The 24,087-nt window shown below is 41.5% G+C and overlaps 1 protein-coding gene across 1 annotated transcript in view; it reads left to right on the top strand.

The window, feature by feature from the left end:
- Positions 1–24,087, top strand: part of hspg2 (heparan sulfate proteoglycan 2) — a 141,114-nt gene that overhangs the window by 83,439 nt on the left and 33,588 nt on the right. Inside the window, 22 exon segments of the mRNA XM_037771388.1 lie at positions 2,401–2,471; positions 3,495–3,559; positions 3,670–3,810; positions 4,988–5,179; positions 5,520–5,558; positions 7,412–7,714; positions 7,820–7,873; positions 8,553–8,636; positions 10,630–10,722; positions 10,814–10,906; positions 11,179–11,409; positions 12,446–12,559; positions 12,673–12,800; positions 13,298–13,384; positions 13,555–13,613; positions 14,281–14,445; positions 14,589–14,699; positions 15,288–15,388; positions 17,637–17,817; positions 20,101–20,160; positions 23,517–23,639; positions 23,793–23,942. Of these exon segments, the coding sequence (XP_037627316.1) occupies positions 2,401–2,471; positions 3,495–3,559; positions 3,670–3,810; positions 4,988–5,179; positions 5,520–5,558; positions 7,412–7,714; positions 7,820–7,873; positions 8,553–8,636; positions 10,630–10,722; positions 10,814–10,906; positions 11,179–11,409; positions 12,446–12,559; positions 12,673–12,800; positions 13,298–13,384; positions 13,555–13,613; positions 14,281–14,445; positions 14,589–14,699; positions 15,288–15,388; positions 17,637–17,817; positions 20,101–20,160; positions 23,517–23,639; positions 23,793–23,942 (2,645 nt within the window).

Below are 24,087 nucleotides of genomic sequence, written 5' to 3'. Positions count from 1 at the left end.
AAAAGTTAGAATTGCACGGGTTCCCTCGAACAAAAAGCCAATGGGATTTTTCCATTGGATTTTGGATTATTGCCAAAAATAAGCTCTGTGGCAAATAAAAGTTTATGATACTTACACGTTTTGTTCCGTACGGTAATCTTCACAAACTAACACCACTTTTATGATTTTTGAAGTGTGACCGCAATCCCCAGAAGTAAAATGCTAACGTTAGGCTATGAACTAACTACACCACGGTCACATGAGTGTGAGTATACACAACGAGGCTGTAGAGGCGGACGTGTTGGCGTGATGATGTATTGTAGTATCATTTAGTCATTTGGTAGCAACCGCCTTTTTTAAGACCTATAAAAGCTTCAAAATTCAGGAGTGGGGTATGTATTGATTTATTTTATGTCGTGGAATTTTTTTTTTTAAATCTCTTAAGCTTGTGTTAACCACAGACCTTATTCCAGGCATCTATATAAAAACCCATTCAAAAAACCCATTGACTTCCAGACGAGGGAACCAGAGGTGCTAAAATGCGAACTCATTTCTGGGTTTTAGGACTCATTCCTGTAGCACTCTCTATGGTAAACATTGTAAAAATTGTACCTGCTAAACATCAGCATGTTAGCATTGTCATTGTGAGTATGCTAGCATTTAACTCAAAGCACAGCTGTGCCTAAGAACAGCGTCACAGAGCTGCTAGCATGACTGTAGACTCTTTCTGACTGATAAAACCTCTTGGGAGCATGAACGTGCTCAGCCAATTTCATGGCATCCTGCCAGTTAGGTTATGAGGCATCTTGATAAAAAGTTGATATTATAGACTGATGGTAGCTGTAGTTAAAAGGTCAAGAGTTCAGCAAAAGCAATAGGACTTAATACTATGGGGACAAAATGTGACCATAGTAGATCCAGCCTTTTGTTTTGGAAATCTTATGTAAAAGTTATTCTACATAAATCAAATATATTGTATTAAATATTAGTAGTTAGTTTGACATGATCGTTACGCTACCAGAAAACTCATGGTGAGGCCAGAGTTGAAGGGGATCATCCTCTGTGGAGCAAGACATTTTACTGAAAATGATACTTAACATTTTTATATTTTTGCCCAATAGTGGCACTAAAAGAAAGGATGGAGGCAAATGAAAACAACTGGATTTATCTTCTGGGGACCATGATTATCCATAGTCACTTTTATGGCAATAGTAGTAGTCGTCGAGACCAAAGCATTAAATGCTGAACACCCAATATTTCCACTAGCGAGACCAAGGTTTGATCTTTCATTGAACAACTGTCACATCATCAGCATATAGAGAAATGTAAGGAATGCATAGACACAGTTTCCAAGATAATTATATAATTTTTGCGAGAAATTAAAGTTTAAATTGTTTGTGAGATTGTTTATTTTTATTTGAATGTGATGCGAGAGCACATTGTTTGTCTTGTTGGGTTTATCATGAGCTGTATGTACTTTCTTAGTAGCATATAGTTATGACATTTTTTTAGCATTTTCACATGCCCATATCTATTTTGATGTATTTTTTTTATTACCCAATGTAATGACATTTATCCACCAACACTGACTGGAAGGACTGGGTTAACCACACCTTAGAATCTATTGTACGACTCAGGTGTTAGTTTGAAAAGGGTTTCCCAAAGTTCATAGCATGGAAGCCCTCTTGTTGACTGTTGACCGACGGACCTGCCAGAGGACAGGTGAGGTAAGACTGACAGCAGCTGCACAGATATGTGGTTGGATAAGCCTTTTCTCTGGTGGCAGGGGCGTAGTTTGCTTGGGTTGAAGGCGTATTGCTTTGCTGTGCCACAATATCAGAAATAACTCTCCTCATTAGCAGCTTAGCGTCTTCTTCTACGGCTCTTTATATCAAAGCTATCTGTACTCACCTCTGCTTTGTTCTGATATCAGTTTTGTATTTGTGAAGCTTTTATTTTGACTTTTTTTTTTTTAAATTGGTGATAATTTCTCTGTTAATGTTTCTGTTTCTGCAAAGGTGTTCCTCAGTTTTGGCTGTATCACACTCGTATGAGCGATGGAATCAACATCTGAGACATGTTGAATGTTTTAGTTGCGGCTGTGCTTCATCCATCTCCAAACAATATTTCATGATCTTTTTTTCTCTGGGAAAACAAAAGCTGGGTGTGAATATAAGACTAGTGCAGATATGAGTACTTGCTGGACGGAATAACAGAATAGTTTGTATGTTCCTTGTCTGAATGAGTCAGTCCTTTGTTCGTGGTTAAGGGGTCAACATGACTCCCCAAAGGACACGATTCATCAAATGTATCACCTCTTGCAGATTTCCCAGCTTCCTGCCTCATTGTTCTTTGGGTTAAAACTTGTATCCTCCTTGACTGGAAATGTTTACTCAATCACTTGTCTATTTTTTATTTCAGATGTGCCGCAGGATACACTGGCAACCCACTGCTTGGACAGAGATGTAATGTTGGCAACAATGAAGTCAATGGTACATACTGTGTTTTGATTCAGGAACATGACAGATATTGTTCCATCTTCTGGTCTATTCTTTGTCTGAAAGAGATAGTTCGGGTGTTTTGAAGTGGGGTTGTATGAGGTACTTATCCATAGTCAATCTATTACCTACAGTACATGACAGTTGGCACACCCCCAGCTTGGAGAAGCAGGCAGGAGTTACCGCATGGGAGGAAAGCAATGTACTGCTGTGGTTGGCTGGGTGAAAACATATTTTAGCCACCTAAAAGAAAGACTCACCTAAAAAAAAATCAATATCAGTTTAAGTGTACGCTATATTTAGAATATTTTCACCGGTTTACCTTACCCTGAGACGGCTATACAGTCTATGTTTCCGACGGGGAACAGAAGCCTTTATATACGCTCTCGCCAAAGCAACCAGACTCCATTGAAAAAAAACCCAGTAATTTTACCTCGCAGAACACGGGAGTTGCTGGTCTACCGCTGCCTCTATCGGTTTATTTGCTCGTGTTATTGTGTGAATTTGGTTAGTTCGATATCACTAAAGTCACACAATAACACAAGTAAACTAACTGCAGCAACTCCTGTGTTCTGCAAGGTAAAACTACAGTTTTTTTTCAATGGAGTCTGGTGGTTTTGGCAAAAGCACAGATGGATACAACGGCTTCAGTTCCCCGTCGGAAAGGTAGAGCATTGAACATTTTCTAAATATAGCGTACACTTAAACTGATATTGATTCTTTTAGGTGACTAAAGTACGTTTTGCTGCCGGCCCCGTCCACAGCACATTGCTTTGCTCCCGTGCGGTAACTCCTGTCTGCTTCTCCAAACTGGGGGCGTGCTGACGGTCATCTACTGTAGGTAATACACTGACTATGGATAAGTACCTCATACAACCCCACTTCAAAACACCCAAACTATCCCTTTAACAAAAGTTGCAAAGATTCCTTTCATATCATTAATATTGATTCAACAGAGTGTCTTTAAATAGAGAGCTGGTACACACTGTAACTACCTGGTCTACTGTCCTGTTACAGGTAACTGCTATAACTGTGACCAAAGAGGAAGTGAAGGCTGCAATGGTGGTGTGTGCCGCTGCAAGGTGATCAAACAAACCAACTTACTGGTTGTTGTTATCTTTTGTATCCTCGTTCCCACTTCCAGGGCAGACTCAAATGGACTGTATCTCACTCCCTTGATAATGTATTGCAGATGAACGTTGAAGACCCATCTTGCTCCAGCTGCAAGTCTGGAACCTTCCACCTCAGCCCAGAAAACAAAGACGGCTGCCTGTCCTGTTTCTGTATGGGAGTCACCCAGCAGTGCTCCAGCTCCACCCACTACAGAGACCTGGTAAGGCCTTTAACTCGTACATGACACAATGACACAGCAACAGTGCAATGGCTCATACCTCTGAACAACCAAACCCAATGTAAAGTTTGCACTGGATAAAGACACTATGCCGCAGCAAAGATCATATCAGCAAGTGCGTTACACATTTATTTAAAAACCAAAAGATGTGTGTGGTCTAAATTCGCCCTCATCCTGCCAGTCTTAAAAGACCAAAATGTAATGTATTTACTGTAATAAATCATAAAATAACCTTGAGATGTCATCAGAGATTAAGGAAACATGAAATACTGGCTTCTCCGACAACAATGCTACAGCCAGTATGTTCTCCTTTGAAATGCCCACGTGAGATCACATCTTTCAGTGGTGTTGGCCAGACACTGACTGAAAAACATCCCCTTGTACTCCAGGATGAACTGATTACATTCTGGTGGTCAAAGGTCAAGGGCACTGTGACCTTACGTCCGTCCCATTCTCGTGATACCTCAGGAACTCCTTGAGTGAATTTCTTTAAATTTAGCACAAACGTCCACTTGGACTCGAGGATGAACTGAAGGTCACTGTGACCTCACAAAACAAGTTTTTGGCTATAACCCAAGAATTAATATGCTAATTATGACAATTTCACATAAATATCTAACAGGATAGAATGATGAAGTGATGACATTTTGGACAGACTTGGATGTAAACTGCAACTTGACCAAAGAATAAAGAAGCAAAATGACAAAACTGTCTTTTTCGTTTTGTTTTTGACATCAGCTGCTGCTACCATTTTGGACTGAAAACGCTTATTATATTTATAGTATTTTATTGTTCAACACAGGCCATTTGGGTAGAATATGACGATCGAATAGAAATAATTTAGTTTTACTTTTGTACAGAGCTTTGTAGGCGGACGTTTTACTGGCGTCCAGTCGTTGCTTTCAGTCCAAAATGGCGGAAGCGTCGTTTCGCTGCTGGGCGCTGATGTTGCAATGGAACAAACAATTGACTTTGCTTCTTGGTAATATATACGTTCTTTGACTTGACTGGTTAGCGGAGGCATACAACTGCGAGGCGGTAATTCTAGTCCTCATGAAAACTGACTTTGCGTATTTCCCTACAATGGTCATGCTCCCAGCAAAGCGAGCCGTATTTCCAATCTCAAACTGTATCTTACTGTATGTGTGTGCTCTTGCAGGTTTCTTCGGTCTTTTCTCCAGGAAACTTCCAGGGATTCGCTCTGGTGAACCGTCAACGCACCAACCGCATCGCCACTGGTTTCACTGTGGAGGTTTCCACCGAAGGCACTCAGCTGTCCTACACCAACTTTGACTACCTGGGACAGGAGCCTCATTACTGGCAGCTTCCAGGGGTCTACCAGGGAGACAAGGTCAGCATCAAAGAGTACATACAATGGCTAAATCAGTGGAAGGAGCCCAAGCAACCCCTTGAGCCCCTTACTGCTGTACATAAGGGGCTGAGCAGTCAGAAACTTGTAGACCACTTTCATTCTATTGCTGTCTTCATTTTTCTGCTTCGTCTTATTTCAAATCTCATCTTTCTTTTCAAGCTGATTGCTTTTTCGGTCTGTCTACAACTTCTTTGCCTCCGTTGCTACATTTTGCTTCATCTCTTTAACTTTGTGTGTTCACAGAGTAAAATAATGTGCACAGTGTCCACTTTCATAACATAGCTCTCCGTTTCTTTGTGTTTGCCGCTGCACTCTATAGAAAGATTCTGTCTTTACTCGAACAAAACGAGCAGATCAGGTACAGTAACGCCAGTCGGTGGTCGTCATGTTGGGACTGATCTTGCTGTTTGGCATGTTTGAAATAACTGTTGATGTGGCATTGTGCGATATACTGAATGCCATACGTTGTGCTTTTTATGTGGTGCATATATCCATACATTATGGATATATATGTGTCATGTTTTGTGATTTTGATCATTTTTGTGTTTGTTAGATCCATTGTGTTTTATATCAGTTTGCAACTGAAGTTGTCTCTTAGATTTGACCATTCACATCTTAGTGTATATTGCACACAGAAATTGCGTTCTGCTCCACATCACATGAGCCGAATTGATCATTAATGGTCCATTAAAGAACTTCATACCATTTAACTTTGCTCCAATAACACTGCCATAACACTCCCGAATACCATCAGCTCAGTGATAAGGAAAGTGATCAAAGAGCTTGCTTTATCCACATCAATAGAGCGACTTGTACTTGCCAGAGGAGCGGCTGAGGAAGGATGCTTCCATTTGGAACCTAATGGCCTCTGAACGTAAAGACATCCACAGATCCAAAAGAGCTAGCCAGGTATTTTGAGTATGAAGTGCACCGTAGATTGTTATAACGAAGACAACACTCACACGTCTAATGGGAATAACACACAGATGCACAGTGTTTGTGTCATTATAAGCTAACACGCTGATAGATGTAGCAGCATGGAGAAGCACCTTGGTTTGATGAAGGGTCACTGAGCAGCAGCATGTTGTCAGACTCTACGTGTGCATTTGCATGTGTGTGGAACACAAAGAGGTCTGAATTGCAAAGTCTCAGGATAGTTTCTACAGCGCAAGAAGTCGATGACACTTCATAATAACCATCAGTTATAAATGGTAAATTGATGGTTAATTAAACTTAGTTAATAGTTGTTATCCTGTTAACCAACATCAGAATTATAATTAACAATGTTTACTAATTATTAGTGAAGCTATAATTTCTGTTATTTTATCATTAGTTTGTGTAATATGAAATAATTACTTTATACATTCTATATTGTATCATAGCTGAAAAGAGACGATAACAATTACATTCTGATTACAATAGTTAACTATTAAAATAACAGTTTTCACACGTTATAACATTTTTTATACTACATTAAGTATTTGTTAATTATTACCAAACGATTTGTAAACCTTTAATAAATCATTTGTAAAATCTAAATAATGTTTATAGATGCTTTACAAAGTATTTATTAACCATTTAACAAGGTATTATAATCATCAGTTGCAACATTATAGTAGTATTCAAATAATGTTTATAGATGGTTTACAAACCAGTTATTAACCATCGACAAAGTGCTACAAATATCGGTCTATGTAATGTTTATAGATGTTTTACAAACAATTTCTTTAAGGGTTACAAATACTATCTTAATCATTAACAAATACTTACTTATATATATATATATATATATATATATATATATATATATATATAGTATATAACTGTTAAAATAATGTAAATTATAGTATTACTCATAATTAGTAAACATTAATTATTTAGCTGTTTGTTAACAGGAAAATAACTATTAACTAGGTTTAATTAACTATCAATTCACCATTTATGAATGATGTTTATTATAAAGTGTTACCGATGTGTTTCATCTGTGTGAGTCGACTGTTTGAAGTGAGAAAAGTTTCCTTCAGCAGGGCCTAAACATCGTTGTGCAGCACATCCAAGCATCGTAGGCTAAAAAGCATGACGCTGCATGTTCACCTTCTTACAGTGACGTGCATCGTTGTAGAAATTCTAAACCCCGTCTCCGTCATTTTGACTGTTCCCATGGTTACGTATCCTCTGTATTTCCGGTACCCCACTTTTCCGCCTCCCCAGGGTGAAGCCAGACAGCTGGACGATGAGGTCTGGGCGCTCTTCTCTAACTTCTCCAACAGACGAGCTGGTCCCCCTCCATTCTTTCCCTCCTCCTCTAAATCCTCCTCCTCTTTCTCTTCGTCCTCCTCCTCTTCTTCTTCCTCTCGGATCCCAACTTCCTCCTCCTCCTCCTCCTCCTCCTCCTCTTCCTCTCGATGGTCTTTGCGTAACCTGAGCCCCCCTTCTCCTCCATCTGGTATCTCCTCTTCAGTTAGACCCACCAGACCCCAGCCCTACTCCCCTGGCCACTCTCCCCATCTGCAGGTACACTGACTCTGTCAGAGATTGCGAGAGGTTTACAAGCTTTTTTGTACCTCGTCACATTGGTGACTTCTGGTTTTTCTCTTCGGGGTCCGGCGGATCGAACAGAGCAAGAACACATTGAGCAAGACTTCTGCTCGTGCTTCTGGGGACAGCGGCAAGGTAGACAGTAGCATGACTGACTGGCTGACTTCATGTCTCAGTGGAAACCGTAACGCCGTCTCTGATAGTGAAGCTTTCAAAGTTAATTAACAACCAGCTGTCCTCAGTTTGTCCAGGCCAGTTAATGTTTAGTTCAGAAACTCAGCACTGATCTACTGAAGTAATGCAGAACATATTTAGTTACCAAAGAATAGATCATTTCCACAATCCCAGTGCTCGACTGGGTGGTATTTTCCATTGTTACAGTAAGCAAATAGCTCCCACTCAGTGCTGTCAGTGTAATTGTCCACTTGGGAGTAACATTGAGGTTTTACAATGCTCTGTCATTAAACTGTTGTCTGCTTTAAAACAGCCTCTTAGTGAAGCGCACGTTAAGCTGTCATTTTCAAATTATTGACAGTTGTTTTAGTTGTCAGAGAAGGCACGACGCCACTTCTATGCTGTTATCAAACTGTCAGCGGAGCCTTTAATAGCACGCATACTGAGGAACATGAACTTTAAAGAGTTTAGCTGTATGTCACACTATAGTCCTGGTCATAGATTCTTGTCGTGCTTTACTGTTCGCCATGCTTGCCTGCTTGTACTGCTTCTCTGCCTGCTTATTATTTAGTCTCGCTGCCTCTCTCTTTCCATCTGTGGCTTATTCTCTTATGCCTCCTCTTCCTCCTCTGCCTCTCAGTACGCTCTGGTCTACAAAGGTTTCAGCTTGCACCAGGATGATCTGCTCTACTGGCAGCTCCCAGCACAGTTCACAGGGGATAAGGTAACTGCGAGAACGTCCCATCCTGACCTCTAGTCAACCCTTCGAGGTCACAGAAAATACAGCACCCGTAGTGTCCTCCAGCCCACCCACTGCCCTTCATCCCCGTCCTCATACTCCTTCATATGTCCACACTCCCTATGCCCCCTAACTTTGTTCCAGCCCTCCCTCCAAAGTGTCCTCTGTAGATCAGTAAGAAAGGCTTGTGCCATGTTACCATGAGTATAATATGTTTTTTTTTGTTTATAATCCACTCCAACTGTCACATACAATCGGAAATAGAAACTACAAATATTCCTTACTACTCTTGGGTTTCACCTGCTTGGCTGAATATGATTTAACATTTAATTTAAAGGTCTTATTGATAACATTTTTGTGTAGACAAATATAAAAAAAAAAAAATAACACATCCAAAGAACTTTTAGAAAGGTGCCGAATAAAAGTATGGCTTTTCCTGAAAATAAATTATTAGGATTGTGAATTAATCATTTAAAAAAATGTTACGGGTCCAAAATGAATGTTTTGTTTATCTCTGTGGAAGATATCTGATGTTTGGTTCCCACTTCTAACAAGGCTTGTGAGCCAATAGTAAAACGACGTTGGTATCACGTGGTATCTCTGGGTCGTCAGTTAGTGTGGAAAAAAAACGGATAAATGGCAGAGATTGACGGTAAGTGCCTGACAATGACTTGCTGTGAAGTAAATGCAATGGAACGGGGAGAATGCAACATCTAGTGGCTGAATGTTATCAGTGTTATCAATAGCACCTTTAAGAAGGTTTCAAAATGCCAGAAGTCATATAATTGTCTTCTGTGTCATTAAAGGGACACTCCAGTGATTTAGTATTGCGCCTTTATAAAGTTAGGGGACTCACAGGAGAACACTAAAAACCAAAAATCGTCAAAATCATAGCAGCAGAAGCTTAGTTATCTTGTCTTTTAGTCTCTAGAATGGGTTAAGCTCCAAAAAACCTTAGATCCTACAATTCCCACAATGCATCTGGATAGCATATTTCATTAGAGCCAGCCTGCATCCTAAATGCCCACTTCTTTAAAACCCCACACCTCCAGTTTGTTTTCTTTATTTTTTATTATTTGTCTTTATTGACTCTGTTAAACCATACATGTACTTTGTTTTTTAAAATACAAAGTCATTCCATCATACCATATCAATGACTAAAACAAAGAACATGCCATAACATGATCATAAATCCAAAAGCAATATTTTTATGTGAGAAGAAAGAAAGAAAAAAATACAATAAAATAAAAGCAAGTAGAAACAGTCAAACAAACAAAATATTGTTAATAACTATAATGTAAGTGACTGGAAAATAAATTGAAATTTGTTAGAATAATAATACTCATGATCATAAAGAAAGGAAATGCATAGTATTATAATAAAATAAGTACTTACATATGAATAGGTAGATGAAAGCTGGTTGTGAGACTGTAATAGAAGGCGGGGCCCCGTCATCATAATGCTTCCCCTTATTCAGCTTAATAATAAAAACATACTTCCCCACGGGCCAATAAGAAAGAAGAGGGAGAGAAGAAGAAGAAAACAGCATAAATGAAAGCAAAACATGATCAGTACATGGGCCATACTAGTTTCTAAAACAGGTTAAAAATGTTAAGCCTCAACCCAAGTTTAGATAATCCTGATGACCTCACTATGACATCATCAGGGTTATTTTTTCAGATTTAAGAACGCTCCCTCCGGATCCACTGATGACATTATACAAATGTTTTCACAGGCTGAATAGTACTCCCCATGACGGCTAAACTAAATCCTGTTAACATGGTAACTCTCACATGTTTAAAAGAACTTCTTCACATCCTTTCAGTGCGTCGGATTTGATGTGACTGCACACTCTGTGTTGCTCTAAGAAACCATCTGGCTTTGATTTGTGCTACATTTGATGTTTCATCCAGGGAATTGCAGCACAGTTTGACCTGTCAAAAGATCTAAAGCCTCTTCTTTGCTAACCGTGTCTTAGGTGGGTTCTTACGGCGGTAAGATTAAATACACCATCTCCTATGTGGCTGGTCCAAGAGGAACACTACTTGATGACGGTGACGTCCAGATTATTGTGAGTGGATGTCCTCATACTGATTCACTGTCTTGTCCCGTAGTTACATGCATTTGTAGCATTTACTGAGCGGTCAGTGTTGTTCCTGCAGGGTAACGACATCACGCTGGTTGCTCGGCAGCCCTGGCAGAGGAGGCAGCAGGGCAGCAGAGAGACTCAGCAGTTTGAGATTGTCTTCAAAGAGGTGAGAGGCTCGTAACAGCACTGTTACATGATCAACACAAAGTGTATCAGCAAGCATCCGGCCTGTTCAGGTGATCTATGACTGAACCGGCCCTCTGGCTTCTACCCAGAGAAGGGCAAGCAAAAAGATGTTCCAGCAGGAATAAATAAATTATCACATTATTAATAATATGTATAAATAATAGTCTTGTTTTTATTTCTAATTACAAAATACAAAATTAAGCAATAAATGTGCTCTTATTGCATGAGTAAAGCGTTCATTTTGTTTCACAGGAAAACTGGCGTCGTCCTGACGGCATGCCCGCCACCCGAGAGCACCTGATGATGGTTCTGGCCGACCTGGATGACATCCTGATTCGAGCATCCTACTCCACTGAGATGCGCTCCTCCAGTATCTCTGATATCAGCATGGAAGTTGCGGTGCCTAACTACAGCGGCTTGGCTCAGGCCCTCGAGGTGGAGCAGTGCCGCTGCCCACCTGGATACCAGGGACTGTCTTGCCAGGTAAATTATTCTTTATTAATTTTTCTGAATTTTTCTGCCTCCGCGCCAGTGACAGCCGTGACTGGAGGCATTATGTTTTCAGCTTGTCCGTGCGTCTGTTCGTACCATTGTCGTGAACACGATAGCCCAGGAACACCTTGAGGGAATTTCTTCAAATTTGGCACAAACGTCCACTTGGAATCAAAGATGAAGTGATTCGAATTTGGTGGTCAAATGTCAAGGTCACTGTGACCTCACAAAACATATTTTTAGCTATAACTCAATAATTCATATGCTAAATGACCGATCCTATGTCCCACCCCCTTTAGTTACAGTTACTAGGTTGGACAAGCTTGACAAAAAGAAACATACCTCAGCACACTTTGGGGCCGAAATCAGATGAAATCATGCCGGTTCACCACAAACTCCTTCAGTTCAAACTCCAGCAGCGTCCCGCAGTCGGACCTCTGGCAGGAGGTGGAGAGCACTGCGCCCGCTGCGTCTCCTCCTCCACCGGTCCCCGCTGGGAGCCAAGACTAACACCACGTTGCTGGAGACCCAGGCTATATTGCTGGGCCCGCTGGAAAGATGGGAGGACTGGGAAACCAGAACTAGGACTGCGCAGGTGTCCGACCCTGCTGCTGTAAAATGAGAGTGTTTTCTAAAGGGACTCTGGTGTTCAGAAACACTGCTTTTGTCAACAGGGACTGCCAAAATGCATACAAAATAAAAGTTATTTGTATTAACTGTAACTATATACAATGTAATGTGATGTACATAGTAATGTTACCTTTGAACAGATGTAGCATATAGTACATGTACAACCCAACAGGAAAGGGGAAAGTTGACTGAGGTTCTGCCGGGTTCCAAGCTTGCTCAACTGTTATTGGAGCACAGAGTGAAAAGGGGCGGGACTTAGGATGGGTCAGTTAAGACAATTTCACACAAATGTCTAACAGGATAAAATGATGAAGGGATGACATTTTGGACAGATGTGGATGTAAACTACGAGGCAGTAATTCAAGTTCTGAATTGTTGTTAATAATGTCTCTTTAAGGACTGTGCACCTGGATATACTCGCACTGGAGGAGGTTTATACCTTGGCCACTGTGAGCTCTGTGAATGCAATGGCCACTCTGACACCTGCCACCCTGAGACTGGCATCTGCACGGTACGAAGCACTACATTTATCAGCGTATGGCTCATATTGGTCTTGTTGTGGCTACGGTATAGCTCCCTGCTGAGATGGGCAGATCTCTAAACATGATACGTTTCTCCTGCCAGAGCTGCCTACATAACACCCAGGGGGAGCTCTGTGAGCAGTGCGCTCCTGGCTTTTTCGGTGATCCCACTGCTGGTACTCCAGAGGACTGCCAGCACTGTGCCTGCCCTCACACTGACCCAGACAACCAGTGAGTACTGCACACATACCAAGACGTCACATTCCACCTCCATTAATAGCTCAAGACAATTCTGTGCACGGCTCACTTGCTCTGGTTTATACAACTAATTCTATTGTCTTGTAAATTAAGGAGTTTGATTAATTTCCGTTATTGACCTACTTCCTGCCAACTGACATGAAATGTTATATGTTGCTACTGAAAGCATCAGATTTTTAATCCTTACTAACTTAATTTTAACAAATCCAGATTTTGTTGTCCAGCAGTGCTAGTAAAAAAAAAACTACAGTGTGTTGAAGAAATCATCTTTGTGTTCCTTTGCTATACTCTAATATTCATATATACTCAATATTCATAGCTGTGTCATGGAAATTCCTGAATTAAATATTCTTGGATAGATTTTTCCAGTCAATTCACACCAAAAGATTTCTGTGAGACTAAATGACTTGTTTGGTTGGGTTTATATTGAACCTTTCTCTTCCTGTCTGTGTGTTTAACTCATGTAACAGGTTCTCTCCCACCTGTGAGAGCCTTGGAAATGGAGGCTACCAGTGCACTGCCTGTCAGCCCGGGTACACCGGCCAGTACTGTGAACGGTAAGATAACCCAACACGTTCTCTCGATGGGAGTCAAAACAGCTACTGAAATTCTTTCAAGTAGTTCATTTTGATAAATTGCACTCAGTCAATAATCAATAATCAAATCAATACTTGAGCTGGATGAAACATTGTCATTGACTTAACTCACGTGTTTTTATCATCATCAGTTGTGCTTCTGGATACGTTGGCAACCCACAGGAGAGACAGAAGTGTCGTCCATACGATGGTGAGGCTACATTTTGCTTCAGTAGAAATGTGACTGAACTGTGCTCATGTTCATGCCATTAACTAGGCCCGCCATGGTTTCATAATCAACCAAAAAAACAAAGTGCTCGCTGCGCCCTCTCTCCCTTTGGGGAGGGACGGGGTCCCCTGCCTGACTGAAAACCGGGGCAGACCATCCTAAATGCGTCAGAGGTCTGCGGCGATGTCGGCAACCCGCCTGATCCGTCTTGAAACACAGACCCCATCTCGTTTACCATGCTTTGTGGCTGTGACTTTTTTCTGTCATCACCATTCATATCTATACAACCTGTCACTGTGACCTCACGTCTGTCCCACACTTATGATATCTCAGGAACGACTTGAGTTCATTTTATTCACTTTGATTCAAGGATGACATGTTTTGATTTTGGTTTTCAAAGGTCAAGGTCACTGTGACCTCACAAAACACGTTTTTGACGATAAATCAAGAATTCATATGCTAATTATGACAATTTCACACAAATATCTAATAGGATGAAATGATGAGGTGATGACATTTTTGACAAACATGGCTATAAATCGCAAATTGACTGGTTGGTGGAGGCATATAATCGCGAGGCGGTAATTCTAGTTTTGGTATTCTCAGAGAGTATTCCTGATGAGTTTGTTGTGACCTTTGCACTGTGCAGCTGCAGCCTCCCTGGTGGTGAAGGTTTATCCAGAGAAGGTCCTGTCATCGCAGGGCGGCCCTGTCACTCTCCGATGCCAGGTGTCCGGCTCTCCTCCACACTATTTCTACTGGTCCAGAGAGGATGGACGAACCATCTCCAGCAGTGCTGACAGACGCAGACAAGGTAGGGCACACACTTCAACCACATGGCCATGGATAGATGTGATCATATCCCGTAGATCCAAGAAATCCCCAAAAAATGTTTTGTACACTCTTTCTTTTTGTTTGAATCTGAATACGACACCTGTTGCTCATCTGTGTGCGCAGGAGCAGAGCTGTACTTCCCCAGCGTCCAGCCGAGTGATGCTGGCGTCTACGTCTGTACCTGCAGAGACCAGCGCAGCACCAACAGGAGCCGCGCTGAAATAGTTGTCACAAGTGTGTATGGTCTCACTGTTGTATTAGCGAACACGTTTTTCCCCTCATGCTGCTTATTACAGCACTCTAAATAGATCCCATCCATGGTTCAACGCATGGGTTTGCTCATGCACGGATTATGTAAGACCTCATTCTTCAGTTTGGTTGACTGTGGTGTGGTGAGTTCTTGGTATTTGGAGCTTTGAAGGTGCTGGGATAAGGTGTGCATATTTCTTGTTTTAGCTTTTCTAGTGAATTTGAAATTTTTTCTTGTGATATCACTGATTATTGAAATTGCTTGCAACAAATGTTGAGCTGGCTGTGTTTGATTAGGAGCTTCATTTTAAGATTTTGGCTGATTTGCTGCCGTTTATTATCTTTACATTTACATTCCATGTCTACCTTCATCGATGAAGAAAAGGCAGCAAAAATAATAAAGTACAAAGATGTTCTACTGGTGTCATGCCAACATAAAAACTGACAGTAATTTGAATTTTGGATTATTATTTTTACAGTGTTTTATCAGTTTGCTTTCATTTTATGATTTGCAATACGCTAACTGTATTTATGACCAATCAGTATGAACTCATTGTCTCTGCATTTCACCAGGTGTCCCATCGAAAGCCATTGAGGTGACAGTTGAGGAGCCCAAAGCCCAGACTGTCAGGGTGGGGTCTACCGTCAGCTTCATCTGCACTGCGAAGAGCAAGGTAACACTGGTCAATGATCATTGTTTTGATAAATTTATTCTTTTTTTATAAGAAATATTTGTACAATTTAAAGAGTAGTCCAACATCTTGTTCACTTTCTTGCCAAGAGTTAGACGAGAAGATTGATACTACTCTCTGAGAGAGGTTCTGTATTGATCTTCTCAGCAAGAAAGCAAATCAAAAAATAAATATTAAACTGTTATTTTAACAAAATGTTTTATCTATATGCTCTTTTAATACAAAAGAATATGGCTATTGTTGTGGCCACCAGCCTACTGTTAGGGTCATTTTCTGTTACAAGTTTAACATTAAAGCATGGCGGAATTAGTTAGCTAACTAGCGGACAGCCAGTTAGTTAGCTAACTAGCGGACAGCCGGCTAGTTAGCCCTACTAGCGGACAGATGGCTAGTTAGTTAACTAGCGGACACCCGGCTAGTTAGCTAACTAGCGGACAGATGGCTAGTTAGTTAACTAGCGGACAGCCGGCTAGTTTGCTAACAAGCGGACAGCCGGCTAGTTAGCTAACTAACGGACAGCCGGCTAGTTTGCTTACTAGCGGACAGCCGGATAGTTTGCTAACTAGCGGACAGCCGGCTAGTTAGCTAACTAGCTGACAGATGGCTAGTTAGTTAACTAGCGGACAGCCGGCTAGTTAGCTAACTAGCGGACAGATGGCTAGTTAGATAACTAGCGGACAGCCGGCTAGTTTGCTAACTAGCGGACAGCCGGCTAGTTAGCTAACTAGCGGACAGATGGCTAGTTAGTTAACTAGTGGACAGCCGGCTAGTTAGCTAACTAGCGGACAGATGGCTAGTTAGCTAACTAGCGGACAGATGGCTAGTTAGTTAACAAGCGGACAGCCGGCTAGTTAGCTAACTAATGGACAGATGGCTAGTTAGTTAGTTAGCTAGCGGACAGCCGGCTAGTTTGCTAACTAGCGAACAGCCGGCTAGTTTGCTAACTAGTGGACAGCCGGCTAGTTTGCTAACTAGCGGACAGATGGCTAGTTAGTTAACTAGCGGACAGCCGGCTAGTTAGCTAACTAGCGGACAGATGGCTAGTTAGTTAACTAGCGGACAGCTGGCTAGTTAGTCCACCATAATTTCATGCTACGCTGGCAACAGAAAATGAGCCGAAGAAAGTTGTCAGTCATTTTGCGATAGCAATGTGCCTTCCCACGCTGTGATGAGAGTGTGTGGTTGAAGCATTAAGCTGTTAAATTTGACTCATTTACTCTGGCTCTATATGCTTCGTAATGTTTACGACTAATAATATAATAATAATAATTCATTTTATTTAGTGGCGCCTTTCTAGACACCCAAGGACACCTTACAAGGATCAATTTAAACATAGACAGATAAAACAAATAAAAACAACAGGACATGACAGAGACATATTTGTACAGACACGTATGATTGACTGACGGGTACTATAGAGAGTAGGCCAGTTTGAACAGGTGGGATTTGAATGATGTAACAGTGTCAGACTGCCGGATGTGTGGAGGGAGGGAGTTCCAGAGCCTGGGAGCAGAGCAGCTGAACGCCCTAGCTCCCATGGTGCTGAGGCGTGAGGTGGGGGAGGTCAGAAGACCGGCTGATGATGAGCGGAGGGAACGGTAAGGGGTGCACTCCTGAAGGAGGTCTGTGAGGTAGGAGGGGGCGAGGTTGTGGAGGGCTTTGTAGGTGAGCAGAAGGTTTTAAAAGTCAATCCGGTATTGAACAGGGAGCCAGTGCAGTTGGATGAGGATGGGGGTGATGTGGTTGGAGGATCTGGTGCGGGTGATGATCCGGGCGGCAGAGTTCTGAATGATTTGAAGTCTGTTGAGTAGTTTGATGGGAAGGCCAGAGAGGACAGCGTTGCAGTAATCAATCCGGGATGTGACAAATGCGTGGACCAGGATTTCAGTGCTGGAGTGAGACAGGGATGGGCGGAGTCTGGAGATGTTGCTTGTTTTATTTGTTACTGCAGAACCTCACCTCTGTGAGTCCGCGACTTGCCGTTAGTCGGTTCAGTTTATACGGAAGTTAGTCAGCTACAGCGGATGCAATGGGTACGCATAAAATAGCCGCCGCTCTGACCATCCTGCTATGTTGATTTGAATGTATCCGTTCTACTGATATTCTATCTCTATGATTTATTGAATAGTTGGCCTGCAGCCGAACAACAAGAGCATTTTCCCCCATGTTTGAGATTGCATACATTTTGTGATTTACACATGTTTATCTGCTCCCCCTCGCCCCCCAATAGTCGCCAGCCTACACCCTTGTGTGGACACGGATGGGCAACGGGAAGCTGCCCAACCGGGCCATGGACTTCAACGGCATCCTGAGAATTCAGAACGTCCAGCCTGAGGACGCGGGCGTCTACATCTGCACGGGCTCCAACATGTTCGCCATGGACGAGGGCAACGCCATCCTCTATGTGCCAGGTTCGTGATCCTCGGCACCACATTCCATTACCCATCACCCCCTGCTACCCTACCAGCTCTGGCTCCCGTACTACTGTAGTTTCCCCTCCCACTAAACTTGAGTCCCCCTCCAGCTTGCGATGGTGCATGCTTCCCTGTTTTACTGCATCTCCCATCATGCACTACAAACACTCAGCTCTGGGTTAACAGCATTATAAGCTTGCAGTTCTAACTCCCAATGCTTTTGCCTTCTGCTCTCAGATAGCAACATATAAGCTTATTATCATACTGCCAATCCAGCTCTTCTTACTGCTTTACCCTGACTTTAAATGAAGAAATACAGCTTGTGGGTTTGGTTCAAACTAAAACTGTACAAATTTTCCAGATAACATATGGGGTCTAGTATGCAGTTTCAGATTTAACTAATGGGCACTCAAAATCACTGAGGCCAAATGAGCGCTCTTTCGGTTAAGTGATTTGTGGGTAATGCTTTCCGCTAACACTCTACTGAAGCAGATTTTTTCTTTCCTCTTTATATTTTTCTGTTCACATGGGTTGAATTAATCGGTGGTGGTTCGGTTGCTTCTTGATCACTGGTAGAGTTGCTGGTTTCTGCTGTTAGAGGTTTTACTAGCAGGGTGCTGGATTCTGGTGTCTTTACCTTTGGTTCTCCTGGGGCCACTCATGCCTGAGCTGTAGTGTATAATGATGAGGAGGAATGTGGACGCCACGATTGGTGCTTAGTGACTCTGCGACTGACATTCAAAGAGGACTTCAGTGTATCTGGAAGGAGAGGAGAAGTAGGAAGAACCCCTACTATCTCCGATTTCTTTGTTGTTCCACTCCGTACAGTATTCCTTCCTGAAATTACCGTCTGCTGAATGAACAAAACGGTGCTATTAGCCATGCAGTTGGTTGAATTCACTTTCTAAACATGCTGTTATACTGCTGTAATAATCCCTCATTCAATCCTTTAGTGTCGGTCCTGTTTGTATCCATTGTTACTTGTCAGATTTAGTCAGTAAAATATTTAAAATCTGGCTTGAAATGCAAAAGAAAAGGGGATTTTTTTTTTTTATATTTTTAATCCTAATTTTGTCAATAATCATCTCCATTTGTATGTTATGGTCTTTGTTATTTAGCTCCTGTCAATATTGTTGGCACATTTTCTTTTCTTTTTTTTTAAATTGACTGAAATATGATATCCTGAAATGTTTCGATGAAATCAAATATATCAGAAGTGTTAGAATTTTTTTTCTTTTCTGGTAATTTCTTTTCAAGGGAATTGGCCACATGAACGCAATTACCTTGCATGATGTGTGTTTAAATTTAGGCATTTTCAAGTGTTTTTATAAAAAAATATTTTTTTTTATATATCTCTGAGAACATCTTACTTTAATTACAGGTCACATTTAAAATCTTTTTTTATTATTTTTTATGACTGCATTAGCTTTATTTGTTCATTCATGACTCAAAGGCTATATGATTGCAAATATACCCAAAATATACCCAAAGATGTAAAGATTTTACTCTTTTTTTCTACATTTCTTTTTAAAGAATACCTATCTGATGTAATGCACACATGTCACATTGTAATGTATTTATCTTAACTGTGAAAATATTTTGTGGAAAAAAAGAAAATTGATTAAAATAATGACAATTGCTCAAAGTGATTTGCTAATTGGTGGATTGGGCTCATTTACATATATTAATTTGATCAAGTCAGGATAACCACAAGCTGTATGTTGGCTTTTTAATAACAGCTTAAAGGAAACTAGTGTTTCAATGTTTAAAACGGCTTCTCGCTACTAACCTGCATGTCTCATGTGTGTGGCTACTCTGCACAACTCCATCTCTCCATCATAGTCATGATCCTTGAGTGTACGTGTGTGTTTGTGCATCTTGATTTTCAATTTGCAGCATAAGAAGCATTTTGGAGCGTTGTTGTTTTTGGTTTGTGTAGAGTGTGAGATAAGCATGAACTGTTACAAACAAATGGACACAACATACTTCACAGCAGGTAAGTGTGAAAATGTAATGAACTAAATGGCACCAACCATCAAGTAAATGATGAGCTCAGATGTTAAAACTACCTTTAAGTGCTTGATGTGAAGTTGGTGCCAGTTTAATTCAAGTTTTTTTTTTGCATGTGATGTTTTTTTGGAATCAATTGGACAAAACCACGGCGGCCCACATTTGGAGATGGATAAGTGTCTCCGGGGGGGGGGAGGTAAACTGCTGTTGCCCTGAAACCTGACCTGTCAGTTTACCTGTCCCCTCCCTCCCTTCCTCCCACAACTCCAGAGGCCTCACAGACTCAGATGTTTTACACAGCCTATGAAATGTTTGAAGGACACGGAAAGCGTAAGTCCGCATGGGCATGGTTTCCCTTTCTGCCAGTCGGGCTCCCTGGAGGGACCTGCCTCTTCCTCTCCCTCTCTGTGTCATGCATGCACTCATCTTCCTCAGCATGGATGTATACTGGTGGCCTGGTAGCGCCCATGTACAATCAACCAAGCAGCATCTCTAGAAAAGCTCTACAAACATGTCGGCCCAGAGCGTCTGTGCTGTCTTATGCTCTTCGTAAGCCAGCGTCTTTAGTTGAATTTAGAGCTAAAGATGGATATTTGTTTTCAGTATATTAGTACAGTATATTATAACATATTATAAGTTCCTGTCCTTTGTTAAAGAGTCGAAGCTTGGATTGTACATGAGCATTGCTGGCTCCTACCAGGCTCTTTGGGTTCATTGGGGTCCATCACTGCAGGAAAAAGTGCATGTTCACTCTTATGGGCAGCTCCTCATGAATGTTGAGTCAAGTTTCCATCATTCAAAAAGATCACAAACAGTGTTTTACAGTAACTATAGGTCTTAAATTAGAAAGTATTTTTTCAAATGTACTTCAAAACTGGTATTGTAAATTACAACCCATTACACTACTCAATAGAACTATGAGATAATTTCCCTCTAAATTGTACAAAAGCATAAAAAAGCCTATATTTCATGATTTTTAATTTGATATAAAAAAAATCAACATAACAAAATGTAAAGAATTACTAAATTAATTGGATTACATTATCCAGCAACATGCTGTATTAAACAAGCAGGTTTAACCCATGAGAAGGGACATTTTATTACGTCTTACCAAATGATTTTGTCTGTTAGTTATTACATTATCAGGAGCTAGATGCTTACTTACAGCGTCTCCACATTCAGAGACAAAAGATGTCCCTTCTTCTTCCTTCTCTTCGCACTTTGCTCTTTTCCTTTTCCTCCTCAGGAAACACCCTATACTGGGAAGTAGCTGTCACCTGGGCTTCAAACATCATACTGTGCTTAATACATCCCATCACAACCTCATTACATAGTAGCTGAATGTGGGTAGCAGACTTGTGTCCAGTGCGAGAGGCCTATTTTCAGTGCGTCAAACAGATGGAAGTGGACTTTAAATAATAGTTAACATGATATTAATAGATGTAAGTCAAACTATATTGCTTATCTCATTAAGAGGTTAAATATTTTGTACATCCAAAGTATAAGAAAACACAATTTCATTCCTCACCTCTGGTGGTATCTAGCCATTAAGCTAGGTTTAGTTTTATCTCCCCAGGTTTAGAGATTTCTGCCTTTACTGCCATGGCACAACATTTTGTAGACATTCGTGGTCTCCAGAAGCTGAATCCTAATGACTTTGGTGATCCCCCAACTTTTCATTTTCGTTTTTTTTAATAGATAGAGACAGAGTAATATTGAAAGGGGGAGAGAGAGAGAGGGGATGACATGCAGCAAAGGGCCAGGTGAGCTACAGCTGCGCCCCTAAGTCAAAGTTTTCACCCTTACAAGATGTATTGGCTCAAAATTTTGTACGAACATTCATGGTCCCCAGAAGATGAATCTTAATTATTTTCGTGATCCCCTGACTTTTCCTCTAGCGCCACAATTGGGGTTTTGAGTGAAACTTCTCGACAACTAAGCAAAGTTTCGTTTTATCATTCCAGATTTAGAGATATCTGTCTTTACTGACCTTGGCACAACATTTTGTAGAGACATTCGTGGTTTCCAGAAGTTGAATCTTAATTACTTTGGTGATCCCCTACAGTAACTTGTCATTTAGTGCCATCAGCAGGTCAAAGTTTTCACCTCTACAAGATGTATTGGCTCAAAATTTTGTAAGGACATTGATGGTCTTCAGAGGATGAATCCTAATTATTTTCATGATCCCCTGACTTTTCCTTTAGCGCCACATTTGTGGATTTGAGTGAAATTTCTCAACACTTAAGCAAAGTTTAGTTATATCGTTCCAGATTTAGAGATATCTGTCTTTACTGCGTTGGCACAACATTTTGTAGACGTTCGTGGTCCCCAGAAGTTGAATCCTAGTTAATTTGGTGATCCCCTGACTTTTCATTGAGTTCCACCAGCAGGTCAAAGTTTTCACTTAAGTTGTGCAATATCTCAACCTCCACAAGATGGATTGGCACAAAGTTTTGTACGGACATTCGTGGTCCCCAGAAGATGAATCCCAATTATTTGAACTATTTGATGTATTACTAAGAAATTTGATACACACATTTATTACCCCTTCAGAACGAATTTTAATTGTATGTTTTTGTCAAATACTTTGGTTTATGACCAAATACCAGCAAAACGTATGGCATTCCCATCAGCCTCAGCTGTAGTCTACTTTGTGTTTAGTGCTAATTAGCAAATGTTAACATGGTAATGTGCTAAACCAACTGGTGTACATGGTAAACATTACACCTGTTAAACATCAGCAACTTAGCATTGTCATTAGCATTTAGCTAAAAGTAGGGCTGTGCAGTGGAGCCTCACAGAGCAGCTAGCGTATTTGTAGACTGGTCTTGTTCAAATCTTTCTCTGTTTTCAAATGAAATTCCATTTACCATTGTATTGGGGTGGAGGCTAACAGCTAACTCAAAACCTGGCCAGATAAAACCCAAACTATCCTCTTGGATAAATAGCACTAATGAAGTGAGAAATGATGTGTTTTCTTAATCAACCCTTACATTTTCATCTTCTGATGCACTAATTAGGTCAGAGACTCTACAAAACACCTGTATACCCACAATCAAATCATTTATCATTCTTAGATGTTGAGTGTTGAGTGTAGACTTAAACCCGCCATATCTGCCCCCTGTCCTACAGGACGATGAAACTTCTCTCCACCCTGGAGTATTGGTGTCACCAAGGTCAGAGAGTCAAAGTCGGGCCCAGACTAGAGCAGTCCCAGAGGTTTTCAGCCTGCTTAGATAGCCTCATACTCCTCCCTCCCTATTGAAAGAGGCCTTTCTTTTGCTCCGTCACCCTGGGATCATACGGGATTTAATACGAAGTCTAGCAGCCAGCCAAACTAGCGCAGACAGCAGTATGCCCTGAGGCCATGCCAATGCCTGCCTGCCGCTTCTCATCTGTTTGGTCTGCTCTGAGGGTCTAGACTGCCAAAACTGAGGGTGGGGGCACGGTCGGGCAGAGGCCATCACTCTTTCTCAGTTTGATCAGTTCATTACAACCAAAAGTATTCCCACAGCTTAATGTAATGCCTAAGCAGTGGTTGTAGACTCCTGACAAGGTTTCATATTCCACTTCACCACCGCACCAACAGAGCAGTCCGCATTATCACGCTTTATTTCTCTACGCGCCTCTGGGAAGTTTCACTCTCCGGTTTGAGCTGTGTCTGACAGCTGTGTCTCCTCCTGTAGCTGCAGAGGGGGCCCAGCCGGTGGCCACCGTCACTCCCTCGGTGCTAAATGTCCAGCAGGGCCAGCGGGCAGAGTTTCGCTGCACAGTGACCGGGAACCCAACCGCTGCCATCGAATGGATCGGTATGACCAGTTAGTGTTTGGTGCAGGCCTTGTTGAGCTACTGTATATTCACTGTCATCTGAGTGGAAAGGCCATTTTCTGTTGTATGTTTTTGACAAATTCAATCCAGTACAGAGTCACAGATCTGAGTGTACCTGTGTGATTGTTCCGCAGGTCCAGGGAACAGAATGAGTCCCAGGGCTGTGGTTCGAGGTGGCGTACTGACATTCACAGCAGTGGACCCAGCTGATAAAGGAGAGTACACCTGCAAGGCTCTGAACACTCATGGGGAGCACACAGCGCGGGTTTCCCTCTTTATCCAAAGTATGCTTTGAGTTTATGTGTGTGTGTGTGTATGTGCATTACATGTTATGGGAACGTAAATCTGTTTACACACTTACATTATTGGGACTCGCCTCCCTTTTGGGGACAAAATGCAAATCCTCACAATATAAATGATTATTAAGAT

The sequence above is a fragment of the Sebastes umbrosus genome, chromosome 6 (genome assembly GCF_015220745.1).
Source record: "Sebastes umbrosus isolate fSebUmb1 chromosome 6, fSebUmb1.pri, whole genome shotgun sequence".
NCBI classification, from domain to species: Eukaryota; Metazoa; Chordata; class Actinopteri; order Perciformes; family Sebastidae; genus Sebastes; species Sebastes umbrosus.
This window is presented reverse-complemented; position numbering and strand designations above follow the sequence as displayed.